The following is a 17,341-nucleotide window of genomic DNA, read 5'->3' as shown; positions in this document are numbered from 1 at the left end:
CGCCCGGTATTTATACGGTTCGCTCGGTACAAGTGGACAAACCGAGTCGGTAAATCATACGTCATTGATCTTTACGATAATCGGGTGTAGCTCTAGTTTAGGTGGATATTTTTTATCACAATTAAAAGTCGCCGGCCTCGTTGTGGGTTTGTCGATCCGGTGAGATGGAAAGGGACGGAAACACATGTCACGGCCCCCTTTTACGCCGGGCGCCCTTGACAGCCGCTGACCGAAGTCTGCCAAAATAATTATTTACAGAAATTGAAACAATTTACGGAGCGGACATAGTATTGTACAATGTACAGTAAACCGCCCGAAGTGGATCGATCACGAAAGGACAAAAGTCGTCTCAGTTAAGGAAATCTCAAGTTCAATTTTTATAAGGTTCCGTGCGGATAACTGACAGGTGATACTCGTGTATTTAAAATTCGAGTGATTATGATCTGGTAACATGATAAAATCGAGGCTGGCATCACGGAAGTTTGATAATACAGTCACTTAATAATAATTACACACATTTAATTGCAAAAAAACAGTACCTTTTAAGGGGTTATATACAGTCACGAGGCCCAAAAATATCGATTTTTCAAGATTTTTTCCTGGGAATAATTTTAAATTTATTAATGTAAAAGTTTGTTTACATTATTTTTTTTTTAAATATTTGAACATTTTTCATTTGTAAAAATAATAGTTTTAAAAGCTGCTCTAGCTGATCTCCAGGAGCTCCTCTAAAAATAGGCGTCTTGCAGTGACCATGATATCCTTGAACTGAATTTTTTAATTTTTTAAAAAAACCAAACGGATTTCGTTAAAATAATGGACAGTTTTGTAATAAATCAAAGAAATAAGCAAAATAGTTTTTTTTAACAAAAATAAAACGAATTTTCACCAAAATTTTGGCCTTAAAGCGTTAATAAAAAAAAATTCATCGGTGAGAAAAAAACGTTAAATTAATTACCAAAAAGTATAATTAAAAACTTTGTGTTAAAATTTGAGACTGATTGGTTCAGCCGTTTTCGAGAAATCTTGGTCGCCGACTTTAAAAACTCAGTTTTGAGAAAAACGCGTTTAAAGTTTCAAAAGCAGTTTACGGAGAGTAAAACTATTTTTTTTTCAAATTATTCTTCCCTTTCGTACGCTCTAAATAGGCAGGTAAATAAAACGGACAGCGTTCTAGGTAAGCGCTGCCGCTCCAGTCTCCTACCTTCGTACGCTGACACGTATTTACCAATATGCGTGCAAATTCAAAAATAATCGCCGTATTGGCTAAAAATTTTCTGTGTGTGTATTTAAATATACGTACATTACAAACATGACATTAATTGTATATAACCCCTTAAACAATACCTTCTAGCTTATACGAAACTTTTATTCAATGAGTTGCAAGAACCTACGCTACAAAAATATAATTTACCGGACCGCGGCTAGAACCACCATTGATGATTACCATTAAAACTTGTAACGAAGACACCTTTGATGTACGAGTTCATAAGTTATTCACGGAATATGTACACGCACGTACTCAGTTATCAGCTAAACCTTATATTTATATGGTTTTTGATTATTTATTTATTATTATTCATTTATATTGAGGGTCGAGAGTTTCAAATACCTGGGAGTATATGTTACGGAAAATGGCAGCTTTCAAAAAGAACTGGGAGTGCGATTAGGAATAGCAGGCGCCACATTCAACAGTAAGGCTGTCTGGAGATCGGATATTTACTCAGTGAAAACCAAATGCCGCCTCTATAACGCCTGCATAGCACCTATTCTCCTCTGCGGATGCTAGTCGTGACACCTTACTAGGGCCCAAAACAGCAAAATTCTGAGTTTTGAGAATAGGTGTCTCAGATTTTTTTTCGGTGGTTTGACTTTGTGAGGAATGAAGTAATAAAAGAAAAAATTGTTCGTCGGCAGTTCGTGTCAGACCTCCGGGACGCGAACCTGACTTGAGAGGATACACAGAAGCTGGCAGCTGACGGAGATACTTGGAAAATCTTTGTGGACACCATTTGCTCCAACTAGGGAGCGGACATGGAATAATTATATGTAATAATTTATTTTTTTTACTAAATATATTTTCAATCAATTATTTAAATTGATTTTACCAAAAATTAATTGAATTTTGTCAATTGTTTCATTTATCAATAACTTCACCTATTGGTCTATTGCAATTAGGTATTATTAATTAATAATTTTGTTTTATTTAATTATTTTATTTTATAAATTTATTGCAAAAAATAGTATACATACATAGTAGGGAATCTATATATAAAACTGATTAATGTAAAATGAAAACGGAGTATTCTCTGTTTATGATAGTCTCCATCTAACATGGCTCAGCCTGTTCTAAGATGGAGATTTTTTATCTTTAGAGCATAAGTAGATTTATAACAATATTGTTATTATTATTATTAAAACAGAGATGGACAACATTTCAAAGGAGGGAACATGGAAGTCAAGATATTTACAGGACTTATAACCTGTCATTAGCTGGTTCACGTGGCAACTTTGCACAATGTGTAGCATTCGCCGTTCTGCCCATGTTTGAATATCCAAATTCCTTCAATGCTTCCTTCTTTTGATTTTTTTGACGTTAAGAAGCTTCAAGAAATAAATGTATACAGCGTGATCAAATTCAACAAAAACTTAAAGATGGACGTGTCAAAATTCAGAATAATCGGCGTGCGTGCTTGTGAAAATGTATGAATGTAGAGGAAGAGAGTTCTGTGTGCAAAGACAGCCCTGTGAAGTTCTATCCTGTCTGCCTGCCCGGACATGGAAAAAGCGTGTTTGTTGTTTTTATAAATAGTTAATGCTATTATTGATATGGGTTAGATTCATTCAACTAAATTATTTTTTAATTTGTTAATCATTTTTCACCTGATATTTTTTTTCAATATTCTACCATTTATCTATATCGTTAAACATGTCTTTTGACTTTGACACAAAAAATGTTACTTTTATTTTGAACTTGTCTTAATTTAACGTATCGCTATAAATGACAAATGGAATTAATAATTGTTAATTTTTTTTTTATTATAAAAATACTACGAAAATAAAAAGAAAGAGGGGAGACCAAAGAAGAAATGAAGTGATGACATCGTGGAACATGGGTGAAAACAAAGTGCTCACGATAAGAAAAATTGGAACAGGCCTTTATCCAGCAGTGGAGAAAAACGTACTGATAAGAAGAAGAAGATAAAAAAATGCTTCTTCCAGCCAGCAAAAAAAGATGACCGGTCAAACATATTTGTCAAAATTACTAAAAAAAAAACCACATAATTATACGTAATTCATGTTGATTTAATTTGATTTTACCCTTTGTGGATTGTCAGCTCTTGTTTTCTTGAATAAAATAAAAAACAATCATTTTTTTTTTAAATATACATGTATAGGTACATTTATTGAGTTTGTCTGCTGAATAAGTTCCAAACTTAACAAAAATTGTATTTAAAAAAAAGATATTTAGTTTTAACGATAAATGTCAAAGGATACGTACACTATTTTATCTAATGGAATAATTCTTGGAAGAATAGAGGTTCAAGAACTGGAAGAACTCTGGCCTTGAAAGTAAAAGAGCTCCATGAATCACTCAACGACATGAAAAAGACTCCACGACATTTTTTATCGATACTATGGTATTCACACGGCAAATTAGAAGATAAATTATTTTTTGAAACAAACTTGTTTTGTATAAAACCATCGCACCATCTAAAAAAATGCTAATTATTTTTAGAATAAGCCAAATTAATTTGTGTTGCTTTATTTATTGTTCACTAAGACAAAATTGATGTTTTGTACATTTCGTGATATTACAATTATTTAACAACATCTGTTTTGCACCTGAGCGACAACAATGACATATGTCTAAAATGGTCATTTTTTAATTAAGTATACAGAAATAATCCTAAATATATATATAATGAGCTTACAACGAAAACTGGCCAAGTCAAAATTCTTGTTTGATGGCAAATCAATTTTATAGTTTTTGCATAGACTCTAGTTTTGCTATTTAGTACACTATTTATTTTTTATTTATTTTGCTTTACATAATACACAGCATTAGCAATGTTTTGTGTTAGTATAAAAGTTTTTTGAAATTGTCAATATTTCCTTCAACAGATGTTCATAGACTGACTTGATCTATAAACTATTATTGATTTTGTAAAAAACTTTGAGATAAACGCGAACTTGGTTTTTTTTAGTAAAATATACTGTCCAGCACTTAAACTTGGTAAAAAAATAGAAAAATTGTAAAAAAAATAATTTACCACTTTTCGCTGTATGCTCACAACATTTCCTATCCGCACAAATAACGGCATGATTCTGAAGAAAATAATAATAATAGCACAACGGTTATTATATCTACGATTGTTATTTATGTAATCATTGAGAACCATATGGCACTAATAAATTAACTTTAAATAGTTGTGCCTTTGTTTTGCGAATGATTGTTACTTTACTGATACCTTGGGTGTGTCCATAACTGCTCTCCTGTAAATGTTTTTTTAGATGTGCCAATATTGTTAAAATATTGTAAAAATAAAGTATTATCGGTTAAATGGTACTATTTTTAAAAAGTACTTTTATTATTGGATCAAGTATGTACGGGATCAGCGTGATTATTAAAATAAATTTCATTATAAAAAATCAGTTTCATTTTTTAAAAATTTGTTTGTGTAATTGTCGGGATTGAAAATTTACCAAACTATATTTCTAAAACGCAAATGACTCGTCTTGTTTAAAATATTTTTAATATCTTTTTTGCGGCCTTCGTGGTGTAGTGGTTAAAAATGATTGGCTCACGCACAGAAGGTTTTGGGTTCAATTCCGATTCGTGAGAACACAAAATTCAATGCGATTTTACTAGAGCCCGGGTGTTCTGCGCTGTAATTTGCTACTGTAATTGTGCCTCTTGGCCCGCTGTGGTACAAAAAAGAACATCTATTATTATTTGTTTCCGAAATAATAGCATTATAGAAACGCATTTAAAAAAAAAAAAAAACTGAATAGGCTTTTTCAGAAAGAAAAGTCACAAGATCCTTTTTTGAGTAAGTAAAATATTCTAGATTTATCCTGTTGAACAAATTTGAAAGTAAAAAATAAAATATAATTGGTTATCAGCTATTACTAAAACAAGTTTGACAGTCGGTACGCGACAGACTCTGGGTTTCTTGTCATAATATTTATATAAATTCTGTACCTTAAAGCTGAAAGGCTGGAAGTCACATTTTTCGCAAAATTAAATTATGAATGTCATTTTGTTCATATATTCAGATTCTATTAATGCTTAAAACATTGGAGTCTTCCGATATACCACTGCTGAAATAGCTTGTTCTAAAACACCAATAGTACAGTAATAATACTCATGCTTTCAACAAAATTCAACGGTTTGCTGGTATTAAAGCCATACCTAATAAATTCCACAATTTTAATAACAAACTACCTCTGAAGCAGCGAGGGATTTTGCACAAGATTGATTATTATTGCCATAATCAACCCTAATTTTCTTTTGCACTACAAGAGGCCAGAAAGCCCAATTACAGTGATAAATTACATCACAGAACATCCGGGTTGAGAAAACCCACATGTTTTATTTTTGTGTTCTCACCGGGAATCAAACCCGGAACCTTTCTTGTGTGAGTCAAGCGTCTTGACCACTACAGCGCGGAGACACAATACGCATTTATGTAATTTCTTTGGCCGTTAGTTTCATTATTTTACTTTGCCTTTTTTCACATACTGTTTACTTTTAATGAAGTTTTATTGCTATTAATATCAGGTCATTTAATTTGTCTTTACCTGTTTTTTTATAAATAATTAATGACACGTAACTTAATGTTATTAATACATTGTTTTTTTATTCAATATACTACGTTACTTTTTACATTAAAGTTCGAGAAGGAATTAGGGCGCGGGTCGGGCGATTAGAACCAAAAATATCGATGTCATATTTTAAATGTTTTTTTTAAAAACATTTTTATTGAAAACCTGCAAATCCAAAAAACCGCAATAAATTGTGTTTTTACTTCGAGAGATACATTTGAGACAGTTTTACAACTTCAAACCGCTCTCCTTAACAATTTACCAAATGAAACTTTCAACATTTCAGCTTTAAGGTACAGATGTGTACGAGTATATCTAGTTGTGCATATAATTGGGTTGAAATTGAAGTATTGGTTGCAAAAGGGGATGACGCAATTTTTAAAAATTTATTAAATTAGATTACCTATTGAGATATATTTTATTTGTAGTGTAAATGTATTTTATTACATTTAAACACTTAATAGTTTCGCAAAAGCTCATTCTATTATATGGTGTTGTTTGTTAGAGCTGCCTTTTAAATAATGAAACCAAAGTTGGTTGAACTGACAATAAAGTTTTTTCAAAATAACATATTTTTAACTGTTACAAAATGAACACCATTTCTTCTAATAAAAACTGAGACTAGGATCTAAAAAAGCTAATGTCACATAATCAAATGTTTGATATGTTTGAAATAAATCTTTATAAAAAATATTTTAAAATCCTCAAATATGTGCGTATTTGCATTTGCAATATATGGTAAAAGTTAAATATATTTTTTTAAATTGATATCAATACTCTAAAAAATTTGGCAAAAAAAAACTAAATCTAACGTTGACACTTTTAGATCTAAGCCACATAAATCATGGTTGAATTATCTTCATATTTTAGTTGAAAAGATTTTTTTTTATTTTACTCATCTAATTCCTTCATCATATCGCCAAAATATTAATATGAAATAAATATGTTTTCTCGATGAGTTATTTAAAATTTTAATTGAATTATTTTATTTAAGAAATATTTAATAATATCAAAAATTAAATAACTTAATTTATCGAACTGCTTTTTAATAAGTAAGTTAAATAATGGAAACCTTGGTTTGTGCTGAATTATATAAAGGAGATTTATTTTCATAAAAACATTAATTTTACTAAAATTATTTTCCACGGTAATTCAAATTACTCTTCTGCTTAGGCACATAATATTGAATTTTAATGAAATTAAAATAAAACCATTTTTAGATTCTCGATGAAAAGTGTTGTCGAGTAGAACTAGCTGATCCTTTTTAATTTAAATATCGATTGTTTTGTCGTTCACGTAAAGCCTAAAAATCCATGTATTTAAAAAATAAAATTTTAAATACATTTAAATATATTTGCATGTTTTTAAAATAATTTTTGATTGGTTGAGAATACTCATTGAATACAATACATTTGAGGTAGCTAATAAACTGATCTTTTTTTTTAATCGCTTAACATAACAGATTAAACGAGTAACTATAATATGTTTTTTTTTACAAAAAATATTTTATAGTCTCCTGGACTTTCACCTGAAGAGTAAGACTGAACATCTTACCTTCATGTAACAAAAATGACCAAGATACGTTGTGATTGGTGTAAAAATTGCAGTGCCCTTTACGGTATTAGTTGCGGAAAGAGAATGATGATGATAATGATGTTTCATAGAATATTAATAATCTTTACTCCATTGGTTTAAACTGGTGGCCTTTTGATTAATTTTTAAATTTCTACTAAAAAGCTTAATGAAAATTTTTGAAATTTTGAAATTTTTGGAAATTAAAAAAAATGTTATACCTTATAGGAGTTCCATTAATGATTTAAAAATGGATGTGTTTTTAATTTATAGTAAAAACACACAAAATTGTAATTTAAATACATAGTTTGAATGAACATTGATTTTCCAAATTAATATCTTAATAAAATTGTGTTTTAATTTTCAACACATGGTTGCATACTTTTTTTTGTTACTACAAACTACTGTTAGCACCTTTGTGCTATAATCGTTTTAATCACGTACAAACTTGTTTCAGGGGTAACGAACAGTAAAACCTTTTTACAAGACCCACTGATTTGAAATTATTGTCTGGCAAAAACCTTTATTTAATAATTCGTTACGCACTATGCATTTTACAGATTTTGAGATTTAGGTTTGTTATCATTACATATTACAGTTTCGCATTTCACTAAATAAAGGTTGTATTATATAGTTTATTCGAGTCTAGTATTCTATAAGAAGTCGGGAACAGGGGTCATTTTTTACCGATAAAAATGACTTTCAATCAATTTCAATTCCATGATACATATTCATTCTTGCACTTTACTTATGATTATAAACTTACGTTAATTTTCATTATTTTCCTAGGTTTACATTGTAATTAAATACCAATGTCTGTTTTTATTTTCTATTTTTATTTGATTATTCTCATATGTATTATTTTGGAAAGTCTTGATTGAACGTTGTTATGCAGAAAGCAGCCAGCCAAAAAAAAGCTAAACTGAGATGATAGCGCCTTTGTGAAAAGAGTGAATAATACAATCTACACAACAGTTGGAATCTCTTTGAATTTAACAAATGATTAACAATGAATACATTTGTTTTCTTTATATTACAAACAACAATCAAATTATGCAATTGACCAGTTTTATTGATTTTTAAAGTACCGTTGGATTTTTCTAGTGCTGTGGGTGTTTTTTAAATTAAGAAATCTTTTTAAAAAAAACTTTTTTTAGATGGTGATTATTACACTTTTTGTATGAAAGCGGTCTGGCTGTTTTTAGCAGAAGATAGAATTGACCTTATTGCATCCGATAACACTAATATCTCATTTTTTCAAAATTGTGGACTGGCTGCTTTCTGCATAGCTACGTTCAATTAGTAACCACTCTAACATAGATATTTATATAACAACACCATTTCAACAAAAACAACAGCAACAAACGTTTCCTCGTGGAGATAGGCAGAGAGGATATAACGCCATATCACTTTGTCTTTGCATTCAGATCTTACTTTCTCCACATGCATACATTTTCTCATGCCCGCCCGACGATTATTCCGACTTTCGCCACGTCCGTATATAAGTATTTGTTGGATTTAGTCATGACATGTCTTTCGCGATCGGCCGTTATTTCTAGATCCATCAACATTCGCATCATAAATCTTTTTAGCCGTTCTTCAGCTGTCCACTCGCTCTACATGACCAAGCCGACGCAGAGCTCCTTCCTTGATTTCCCCGATAATGCTTATCTCGGCCTTACGTAATGTACGGATTTCGACATTTGTGTATCTCTCGTACATAATTTTACCAAACATTTGCGTGAGAGATCGCATTTCGACAGCATTCTGCTTAGTTTCATCCTCGCATTTCCAAGTTCATACTTATAAAAGTAATTATAGATTTAGGCAAAAACCAACATTAACTGATAACGAGTGCGAGGCAGTGAGAATGAAGTGATGTTTCGGAAAAAAATTAAACCCCACTTGTCACTTAATTATTTGAATAAATCCGTACATATAATAACAAAATAATAAATTATTTTCATTAAATTGCAAATTTTAAAGCTTCAATTAAATTTCTTTATCTATAGAATTACTTTGTAAAGCGCCCTTGAGGTATTATATTACGAAAATGGCGCTTTATAGGTTATTTATAATAATAATGCTTGACTTTTAACTTTTAATTTGATTCTTAATTTTGTCTTTCAATTTTAACTTTTTAATTTTAATTCTTAATTTTAACTTTTAATTTAAACTTTTAACTTAATTTGAATTTAAACTTTTCATTTTAATTTTAACTTTTACTTTTGATTTTAATCATTTGATTTCAACTCTTAATTTATACTTACCTACATCTACTACCTGCATCGAATAATTTATTGTTAGTTGTGATTTTTTTTACAATTAAATTGAAATATTCATGGAAGCAGAGAGAGAGGGAGGAAAGTTGAGTAGCTTTACAATGTGTTCTCCTTTTTATGAACTTTTTATGTAATATTTTTATTTTTACTTTTTTAGAATTAAATTATTTTTCCCCTCTCCTCCTGCATTCATTAGTGTGAAATCTGCAATTGGTCTTACTTTTTAAAATTGTTCTTTTGTACCTTGTTTTATATAAATACTGTATGATTTCATTAATAAATAAATAAAATAAATAAATAATAACAAATAATATTTTAAAAGAGAAATCAGAATCTGGCTGAAGAAAGTAAATTAAAAGAAACAAAAAAGAAAATTGAGTGACATATGAAACGTGTAAAAAAAAATTTGAACACTTTACAGTCCTCTTTAGAACAAGTTCCTCTAACTCTTAATTTTTTTTTTTTTAATTTCATACGGCGTAATTAATCATATTAAAAAAATCAAAGTAAAAAAAGTGTAATCATTGAGTTTGAACGAACGAATTTACAATTTCCATTATCAAATTTATGGAAATTGGTTTAATATGTTTATTTTGTGTTTAGTTTAATAAAAATCATAGTTTTATTATCAAATTATTTATTCATAAATTTCTGGGACTTATAAAATATTTTTAAATAATTTATAAATGAGCACAATTTAGCAATATTTCGGTCAGTCAAACGAAAACGTTAATCACTGTGTAAACTATAACTTGGAAATATATATTTTATGAGTGTGAGGTTGATTTTTCATTTGATATAAAAGGGCATAATTGTTTTATCACGTACGCATGCAAGTTTTGTACCTTATCTTGAATTACCAAGCATGAACACCAATAGCGGGTGCATGGTGACCGGACACCACGGAGGTGGAGTAGCCAGATATCAGTGGAGACCCCAAGAGCGGGGCGGACAGGACCGGGGTGGAGTAGGCAGACACCAGGGGGGCGGAGTAGGCAGAGATCAAGGGAGCGGAGAGACCGACGGACCTCTTGTAGATTCCGTGTCCACGCAGGGCCAGGCCGTGGGAGGACAGAGCCAGGGGAGCGCCGTAGGCGGATACCAGAGGGCTGGAGTATGTTGACACCAGAGGAGTGCGGTAGGCAGACACGAGAGGGCTAGAGTAAGCAGATACCAGAGGGGTAGATATGACACCGATGGACCTCTTGTAGATTCCGTGGGCGTTCAGAGTCTTGGCGGTGTAGTGGGCGTTCCTGGCGTTCACGACATCGACGGTCTCTAGGGGAACTCCGGTGGCCTTGATCACGTTAGCGGGGGAGTGAGGGTGGAGGGCCAGCTCACTAACTACAGGGGAGGACAGAATAGGGGCGGAGTAAGCCGAAATCAGAGGAGCGGAGTAAGCTGACACAACTGGAGTAGAATATCCAGATACCAATCCTGGGGTTAACAGAGGAGACCAGGCGGAAGGCTTGGCAGTAGCCAAAGACAGAAGAGCGGACAACACCACCAGCTTGAACATTGTGAACTTTGTAAGTTTACTACGCGACTTCACTTAATTACCGAATTCGGTTGACTGATAAATGCACTTTTCGTCTCGTGGTATTTATACAAACCTCCCAGAGCAAGTTAGGTTAACTGGAACGGATTTGATAAATTAATACTCTAGTTTGATCTTTGTCTAATTAGTTTTTATAAATATCCTTTTTTCATTGTTGAAATTTACATATTGTAGCTTAATGCTTGTACTCGTCGGGTACATCAGCGGCAAGATTTTTTCAATCAAAGTGAATAAGAGTAAGAATTTATAATAATATATTCAATATGGACTACCTACACAAAATCGAGGACATCTTATTAGAACCAATATAATAATACCGAAAAGAATGACGCAATATTTTCAAAAGTTTCAAGCCTTTTTTTTATTTGTTATCTTATTTTGATTATGTGAATTATTTTTGTACGTGGATAACGAAATAAAATATAATATTTCATCGTAATACGAGAAGCTTATTTTGCTCAACTTTTTTACTTTTATTTCCTGATTTTAATTTGATACTGGATGGTTATAAATTAAATAATATAATTAATTTTAAATCTTAATAACAGCCCTTTTCTACAAACGTTATTTTTTTATTTGCACCACAACAGGCCAGGAGGCCCAATTACAGTGGTGAATTACATCACAGAACACCCACGCTTGAGAAAACTCACATATAATTTTTGTGTTCTCACCGGGAATCGAACCTGAAACCTTCCGTGTGTGAGTCAAGCGTCTTGGCCACTACGCCACGGAGGCCGCGTTATATGATTAAAAATCAAAAATATAATTTGATAAGATCCTACCACCCATCTCTTATTCCTTTCCTGAAAATTTCTAGCTAGGACGGAAAACGTAAAAGTAAAACATTGAATACATATTCCCACTCTACAACTTGATTCCCACTTTATGATAGTCAGTTATTTACAAGTCGTCGAAAATGGCCCTCAAAATTAAATATTTACGTACCATTTTGTATTTTATAATTTTTTTTTGTCAAGAATCTTTTTCAATAAAAAAAAAAAATGAGAACGCAAATATTTCTTACACGTGTTTACACGGCTCCGTGATACAAAGTGTTTATGACTCTCTAGGGGGTGAAATCCTGTATTTTGTCTGCAAACATTTGGACAATCTCAAAATGTTGTAACATATTATTTTACTTATTGTATTCTTGATGGGTTCAAACTTGGAAGCCTCGTGCATTGATATTGGGTTTTAAAAAAAATAAAATGATGTTACATATTAAATTTGATGCTTTCGCTAATGTCGCGTTGAATTATTTCATAAACCAACTTGCTCGCAGTATGCAACCTGGCCTAACCGTCGGGTCTGCAACATAAACGTATGCACTTGCTACCTGTATCTTATGAAGTGTTGGTAGTAAAATTATTATTATAAATGTAAATGTTCTTGAAAACAGAAAGAGAGGAGAGTAAAGAAGGGGCGGCACTGTAGTGCCATGTACCATGTATTCTCCCTTTTATATACTTTTTTTTTTATCATTTTTTTAGTATTGTTTATTTTTTTTCCCTCTCCTGTATTTATAATAGATGTGAAGGGGAAATTTCAAAAATAAATAAACAAATCATTAAGATAGAATTTTTTGTAAGGTACTTCAGAGACTCTTATTTAAAACGAGTGGTTGGGGAAATTCTCTACGACTTTCAAAATAATCAAATACACAAATTTAATACTATTTTTTCAACTGATTTAGCCTCTGTGGTATAGGAATAAAGATGCTTGACTTACACAAGGAAGGTTTCAGATTCAATCCCCGATTCAAAGAAAAAAAAAAAGAGGTTTCTCTCTAGCCTGGGTATACAGTGCTGTAATTCTCAACTGTTATTGGGCCTCCTGGCCTGTTACAAAGCAAAGCCTTACTAGGGGGTTGGCTGGCAGACGTTTAAGATATGCTGTAATTGAAGTACCAATGGAGTGCTCGATGCACTAATATGCGCAGATTGGGAAATGACGATGATTCTGCCTATAATTAAATATCTGTATTTTTTGCATTGCTGCATCTGCTGATTTTTGTAAATTAAAAAACCTTTACGGATTAATCTTTATTGATTGTGCGATTAATTTTAACATATTGATAATCTTTAGCCAATTGTATTATGTGAAATCTAACTTATAAACAGCTATGAAGGATAAAAGGATTACATATCTTACATTTGATGTGTTATAAATACTTTCCTCGTTAACCACATTACAAACAAATATTTTACGTAAAATTGAACGTCCAGGAATCGAACTAAGACTTCAAGCATGTTAAGCAAAAGACCAACCACTTCATTAAAAAGCGAAATTTTTTCCACTCAATTTTGAAATTTAAATAAATATTTTTTTAATCTAAAAAGCCTTCCCGTCGAAAATACTTGTCTTGGGTTCTGGTTCTATTTCACACAGAACTGAATTATTTATCTGCTCAGACACCGACTGCGGTATATGAAAAATATCAGCGAGCATTTATTGAATATTTATGAAATTATCAACAGTTTATTCAATGTGCTGAAAAAACAATGCAAATAAATCTTAAATGGAATTTTCAATTTTAATAAAAAATATGCATTGATAAATCACAGTATTTTATTAAACCTTTTGGTTATTTTAAGGAAGACTTTTAAAACCTGTAGTTTGCGACCTCCTAGAGGGGTCGAGGTCGCGACCTAGGAAAAAACAAAAAGCAAGGGTTTTAAGATCTTTAGTATTGTAAAAATACAATAATTTCAGTGAGAAGGCAAGACTATATCGAATCGCCGTTTTATTTTTGAGACGTGAATTACCAAACTATTTTGTAATTGGAGTTTTTTGTTTGTTTATAAACATAAGTTTACCATTACGAAAACATTATTTCACATAGGTAAGATGTGGCAAATGGCACTAATAATTTCATCGCTGCCATTACCAACTCTAGATATTCTTCTTTTCCCTCCATTCAAAAGACGTCGATCTTATGAACTCAATTAAATTTTAAGCTTGTCAAATAAATTTGATAGATTTGTTGCTGATGGTCTCAATCAAAAGATAATATATAATTCTTAACTGGTCGTTGAAATCACTAACATACGAGTAGAATATTAAAATTAAGGTCCTGGGGGTTGCCCAGATTTTTTTAACTCATAGAGGGGTGGCAGATTCAAAAAGGTTAAAAAACACTGTTCTTGGGGATTGAATTTGACTAATTGTGTAAAATGCATTGGATATTACAATAGCAAAAAAATAATCATGGAATGCAATGCGAAAACTGTTTATTTAAATTTCTTAATAAATTCGATAGTAATTTTGATTAACATTACTCTTTCTATTTCAATTCCATTGTTGTACAGTTTTTGTTAATTACCAAGTTTGGCCATGGGTGAATGCTGTGGTGTAGTCGGGTGCAAACGACAACGGAGTATTGTAGGTAGACACCAGTGGAGTAGTATATGCAGACGATACCAGTGGTGCAGAATAGGTTGACACCGCAGGAACTGGGAAGGTTGACACTAGAGGATTGTAGGGACTTGCAGACCTCTTGTGGATTCCGTGGGTCAGAGTCGTGGTGTGGGGTGCAAAGGCCAGAGGTGCATTGAAACCAGTCGCAAATTGTGTAGAAGATACAAACGGAGCAGAGTACGTAGATACTACTGGTGTAGAAAAACCAGAGTAAGGTGAGTAGGCAGATACCAGTGGAGTGTAAGGAGATGCAGATCTTTTGTGAATTCCGTGCGTTGTCAGACCATATGGAGTACTATACGCGGAAACCAAAGGCGAAGAGAAATGGGATACCAATGGAGACGGGTATGTTGCAACAAATGGAGCAGAATATGCAGTTGGAGCAGCAAGAACTGTTGGAGTCACCACAGCTGTTGTATACGGCTTAGCAGAAGCCACAACCAACATAGCCGACAGCACAATAAGTTTAAACATGATGCTAGAAATGCACAAGACAACTTAACACGATTAAGTGATGCATGTCTCAAGCAAACGAAGCTATTTATACTAATCCTCGAACACAATTATTCTGCCCTATATCAATAAATCGAATTTGGTATTTAAATGATCAGGTTTTTAATTAGCTTTTTTTGGATTTGCGCTGTGACATTCAGTTCTCATTGATACAACCTTACTTTAAACAAAGAGTTAGCAAATAGATGATCCCTCTGCATAGAGATAGAAATATCGAACAATGTATCAATATAATACAATCGCGAGTAATCAATTAAATAATATTTGAAGAATTACAAAATATTTGTAGACAACGTGGATAAATTTTTTTTAATGCAAAATAAATTGCGAAATAAGTATATATAAAATTGCTAATATTGATTTTTAGCTTTTGCCCACGGCTTCGTTCACGTGGTATAAGGGAGAAATTAGTTAAGTCATTAATTAGTTTTATCGTTTAGCCATAAGAATTTTCTCGATAGAATGACATATTTTTTCGGGACAGAAAGTAGCTTGTATCGATTGCCGGTCCTCCAACTATCGCTATGGAAAAAATACAAAAATCGGTGAGTCAATGACAACGTAGTATTGTTATTCTGTCCACAAATCTAAAAACCTACTACAAAACTAAAACGAAAAGCAAACAAAAAAGACCTATTACTAATGTATTAATTTTGGCATCCAACCTTATCCCCTTCTCATTTTAAAATAATGATGTTCATTGTTTTTAATTCGAGATAAAAAAAATAAGTGTTTTACTGTACTTCTTACCTTAAAAATATGTCGATCGATCGCTCCGTCGAGACGTGAAAGAAACACAAACAAACAAACGCACTTCCGCATTTATGATATTTTATTTTATTTAGGAAATCAACAGTTCTACATACATATTTATAGTAAACAAACAGATATAGTGTATTAAATCAGAACTAATAACAAATTTCCACAAAGTAAACAAAGTTAGTAAAGAAAATATATTACATATCAAATAAAGACATATAAGTATATACAATTAAAAAATTGTTATTTTTATGTACTCGTAAATACTTTTCAATGATCAAATAATTATATTTATTTTTAAGGACAGTAAGTAATTGTAAATTGGGTGGGATTAGGACAAGAATGTTTGAAGAGAGGATAAGGAGGGGAAGGGAGATATACATATTTATTATTATTATTAAGTTACATTGTGCATTTTTAGTGTAAATTTTAAATCTTACAGAGTGATGTTTGTTTAATCTATATCTTTAAATTTTGTGTTGTACACTGAAAAAGTCTTACGAAAAAAAGCATTTTTAACATACGATGTTTTACTTATTGGTAAATAAAACAGGTGGTACCGTCTACAAATCCTGACTGGCACATGTATTGTTATTAAACTAAGTATGTAGTTCTGTGCAGTCAACTATTCCTGTCATAATTTTGTAAAGTTGGTCCGCACACACTCTGCGTAGAGAAGTGATTCCATGGAAGGTGGAGGCAGTGAGAGTTGATACATAAAAAATACCGGTTTTGTATTTAAGGTACTTTATAAATTTGTTTTAAATATTTTCTATTCTTGTTATATATATGGCATACCGGGGATTCCATATCTGAGATGCGTATGGATTGATAGAACAAACTAAAGCGCCGATGTTTTCGAAAAAAAAAACATTTGCCAATTATGTGATTTATCTCATAAAACAAATAATCTGTTTGTTTATTTATAAAATATTTATTTTTAAAAATTTGTTTATTTAAAAATTATAATCATGCGCATTGAAAACAGTCAGCGTAAAAAGCCGATTTCAACACATATCATCTCAAAGGCGCTATAGCATTAACTTGTATTCAATATTTTGAGTGTGTCCAAATTGTTGTAGACAAGAACTAGATTCAATGTCCTTAGGATGGGAGTTATTAATATTAATATAATAATACAGCTGGTCCAAGAAGAAGTATAAAAACTGAAAAGTATTTTCAGACGTTGCTTAAAATTTAAGTGAAATAATTCAGTCAAAATCTTACTCGCATCTATAAATGTTTCAGCTCTTAAAATTCACAAAAATCAACAAATGGAAGAATTGAAAGAATATAGATGTTCGAACACAGGCAGAGTGATGAACGTTACTCAGTGTGCAAAGTGGCCACTTAAACCATCAAATGGCAAGTCATACGGCCTGTAGATGTTTAGACTTCTATATTCCTT

General features: G+C 31.7%; 2 protein-coding genes across 2 annotated transcripts; both read right to left on the bottom strand.

Annotated features, from left to right (window-relative positions):
- Window positions 1-10,539: 10,539 nt before the first annotated feature.
- Window positions 10,540-11,239, bottom strand: LOC148285326 (uncharacterized). Its single transcript, XM_088227027.1, has one exon. It carries the CDS (start codon window positions 11,200-11,202, stop codon window positions 10,540-10,542), a length of 663 nt encoding a protein of 220 aa, XP_088083153.1. The 5' UTR covers window positions 11,203-11,239.
- Window positions 11,240-14,457: 3,218 nt separating this feature from the next.
- Window positions 14,458-15,150, bottom strand: LOC148285325 (uncharacterized). Its single transcript, XM_088226529.1, has one exon. The coding sequence runs from the start codon at window positions 15,133-15,135 to the stop codon at window positions 14,563-14,565; it is 573 nt and encodes a 190-aa protein (XP_088082655.1). The 5' UTR covers window positions 15,136-15,150; the 3' UTR covers window positions 14,458-14,562.
- Window positions 15,151-17,341: the final 2,191 nt, after the last annotated feature.

Source organism: Micrasema longulum, unplaced genomic scaffold (assembly GCF_059751315.1).
Source record: "Micrasema longulum isolate JH-2025_06_02 unplaced genomic scaffold, ASM5975131v1 h1tg000040l, whole genome shotgun sequence".
NCBI lineage: Eukaryota > Metazoa > Arthropoda > Insecta > Trichoptera > Brachycentridae > Micrasema > Micrasema longulum.
Note: the sequence above shows the minus strand (reverse complement) of the source record. Positions and strands in the feature narration are given on the sequence as shown.

What these genes read in the sequence shown, in the direction of transcription:
- LOC148285326 (XM_088227027.1), bottom strand. Translation starts at nt 11,202, where the DNA reads ATGTTCAAGCTGGTGGTGTTGTCCGCTCTTCTGTCTTTGGCTACTGCC.
- LOC148285325 (XM_088226529.1), bottom strand. Translation starts at nt 15,135, where the DNA reads ATGTTTAAACTTATTGTGCTGTCGGCTATGTTGGTTGTGGCTTCTGCT.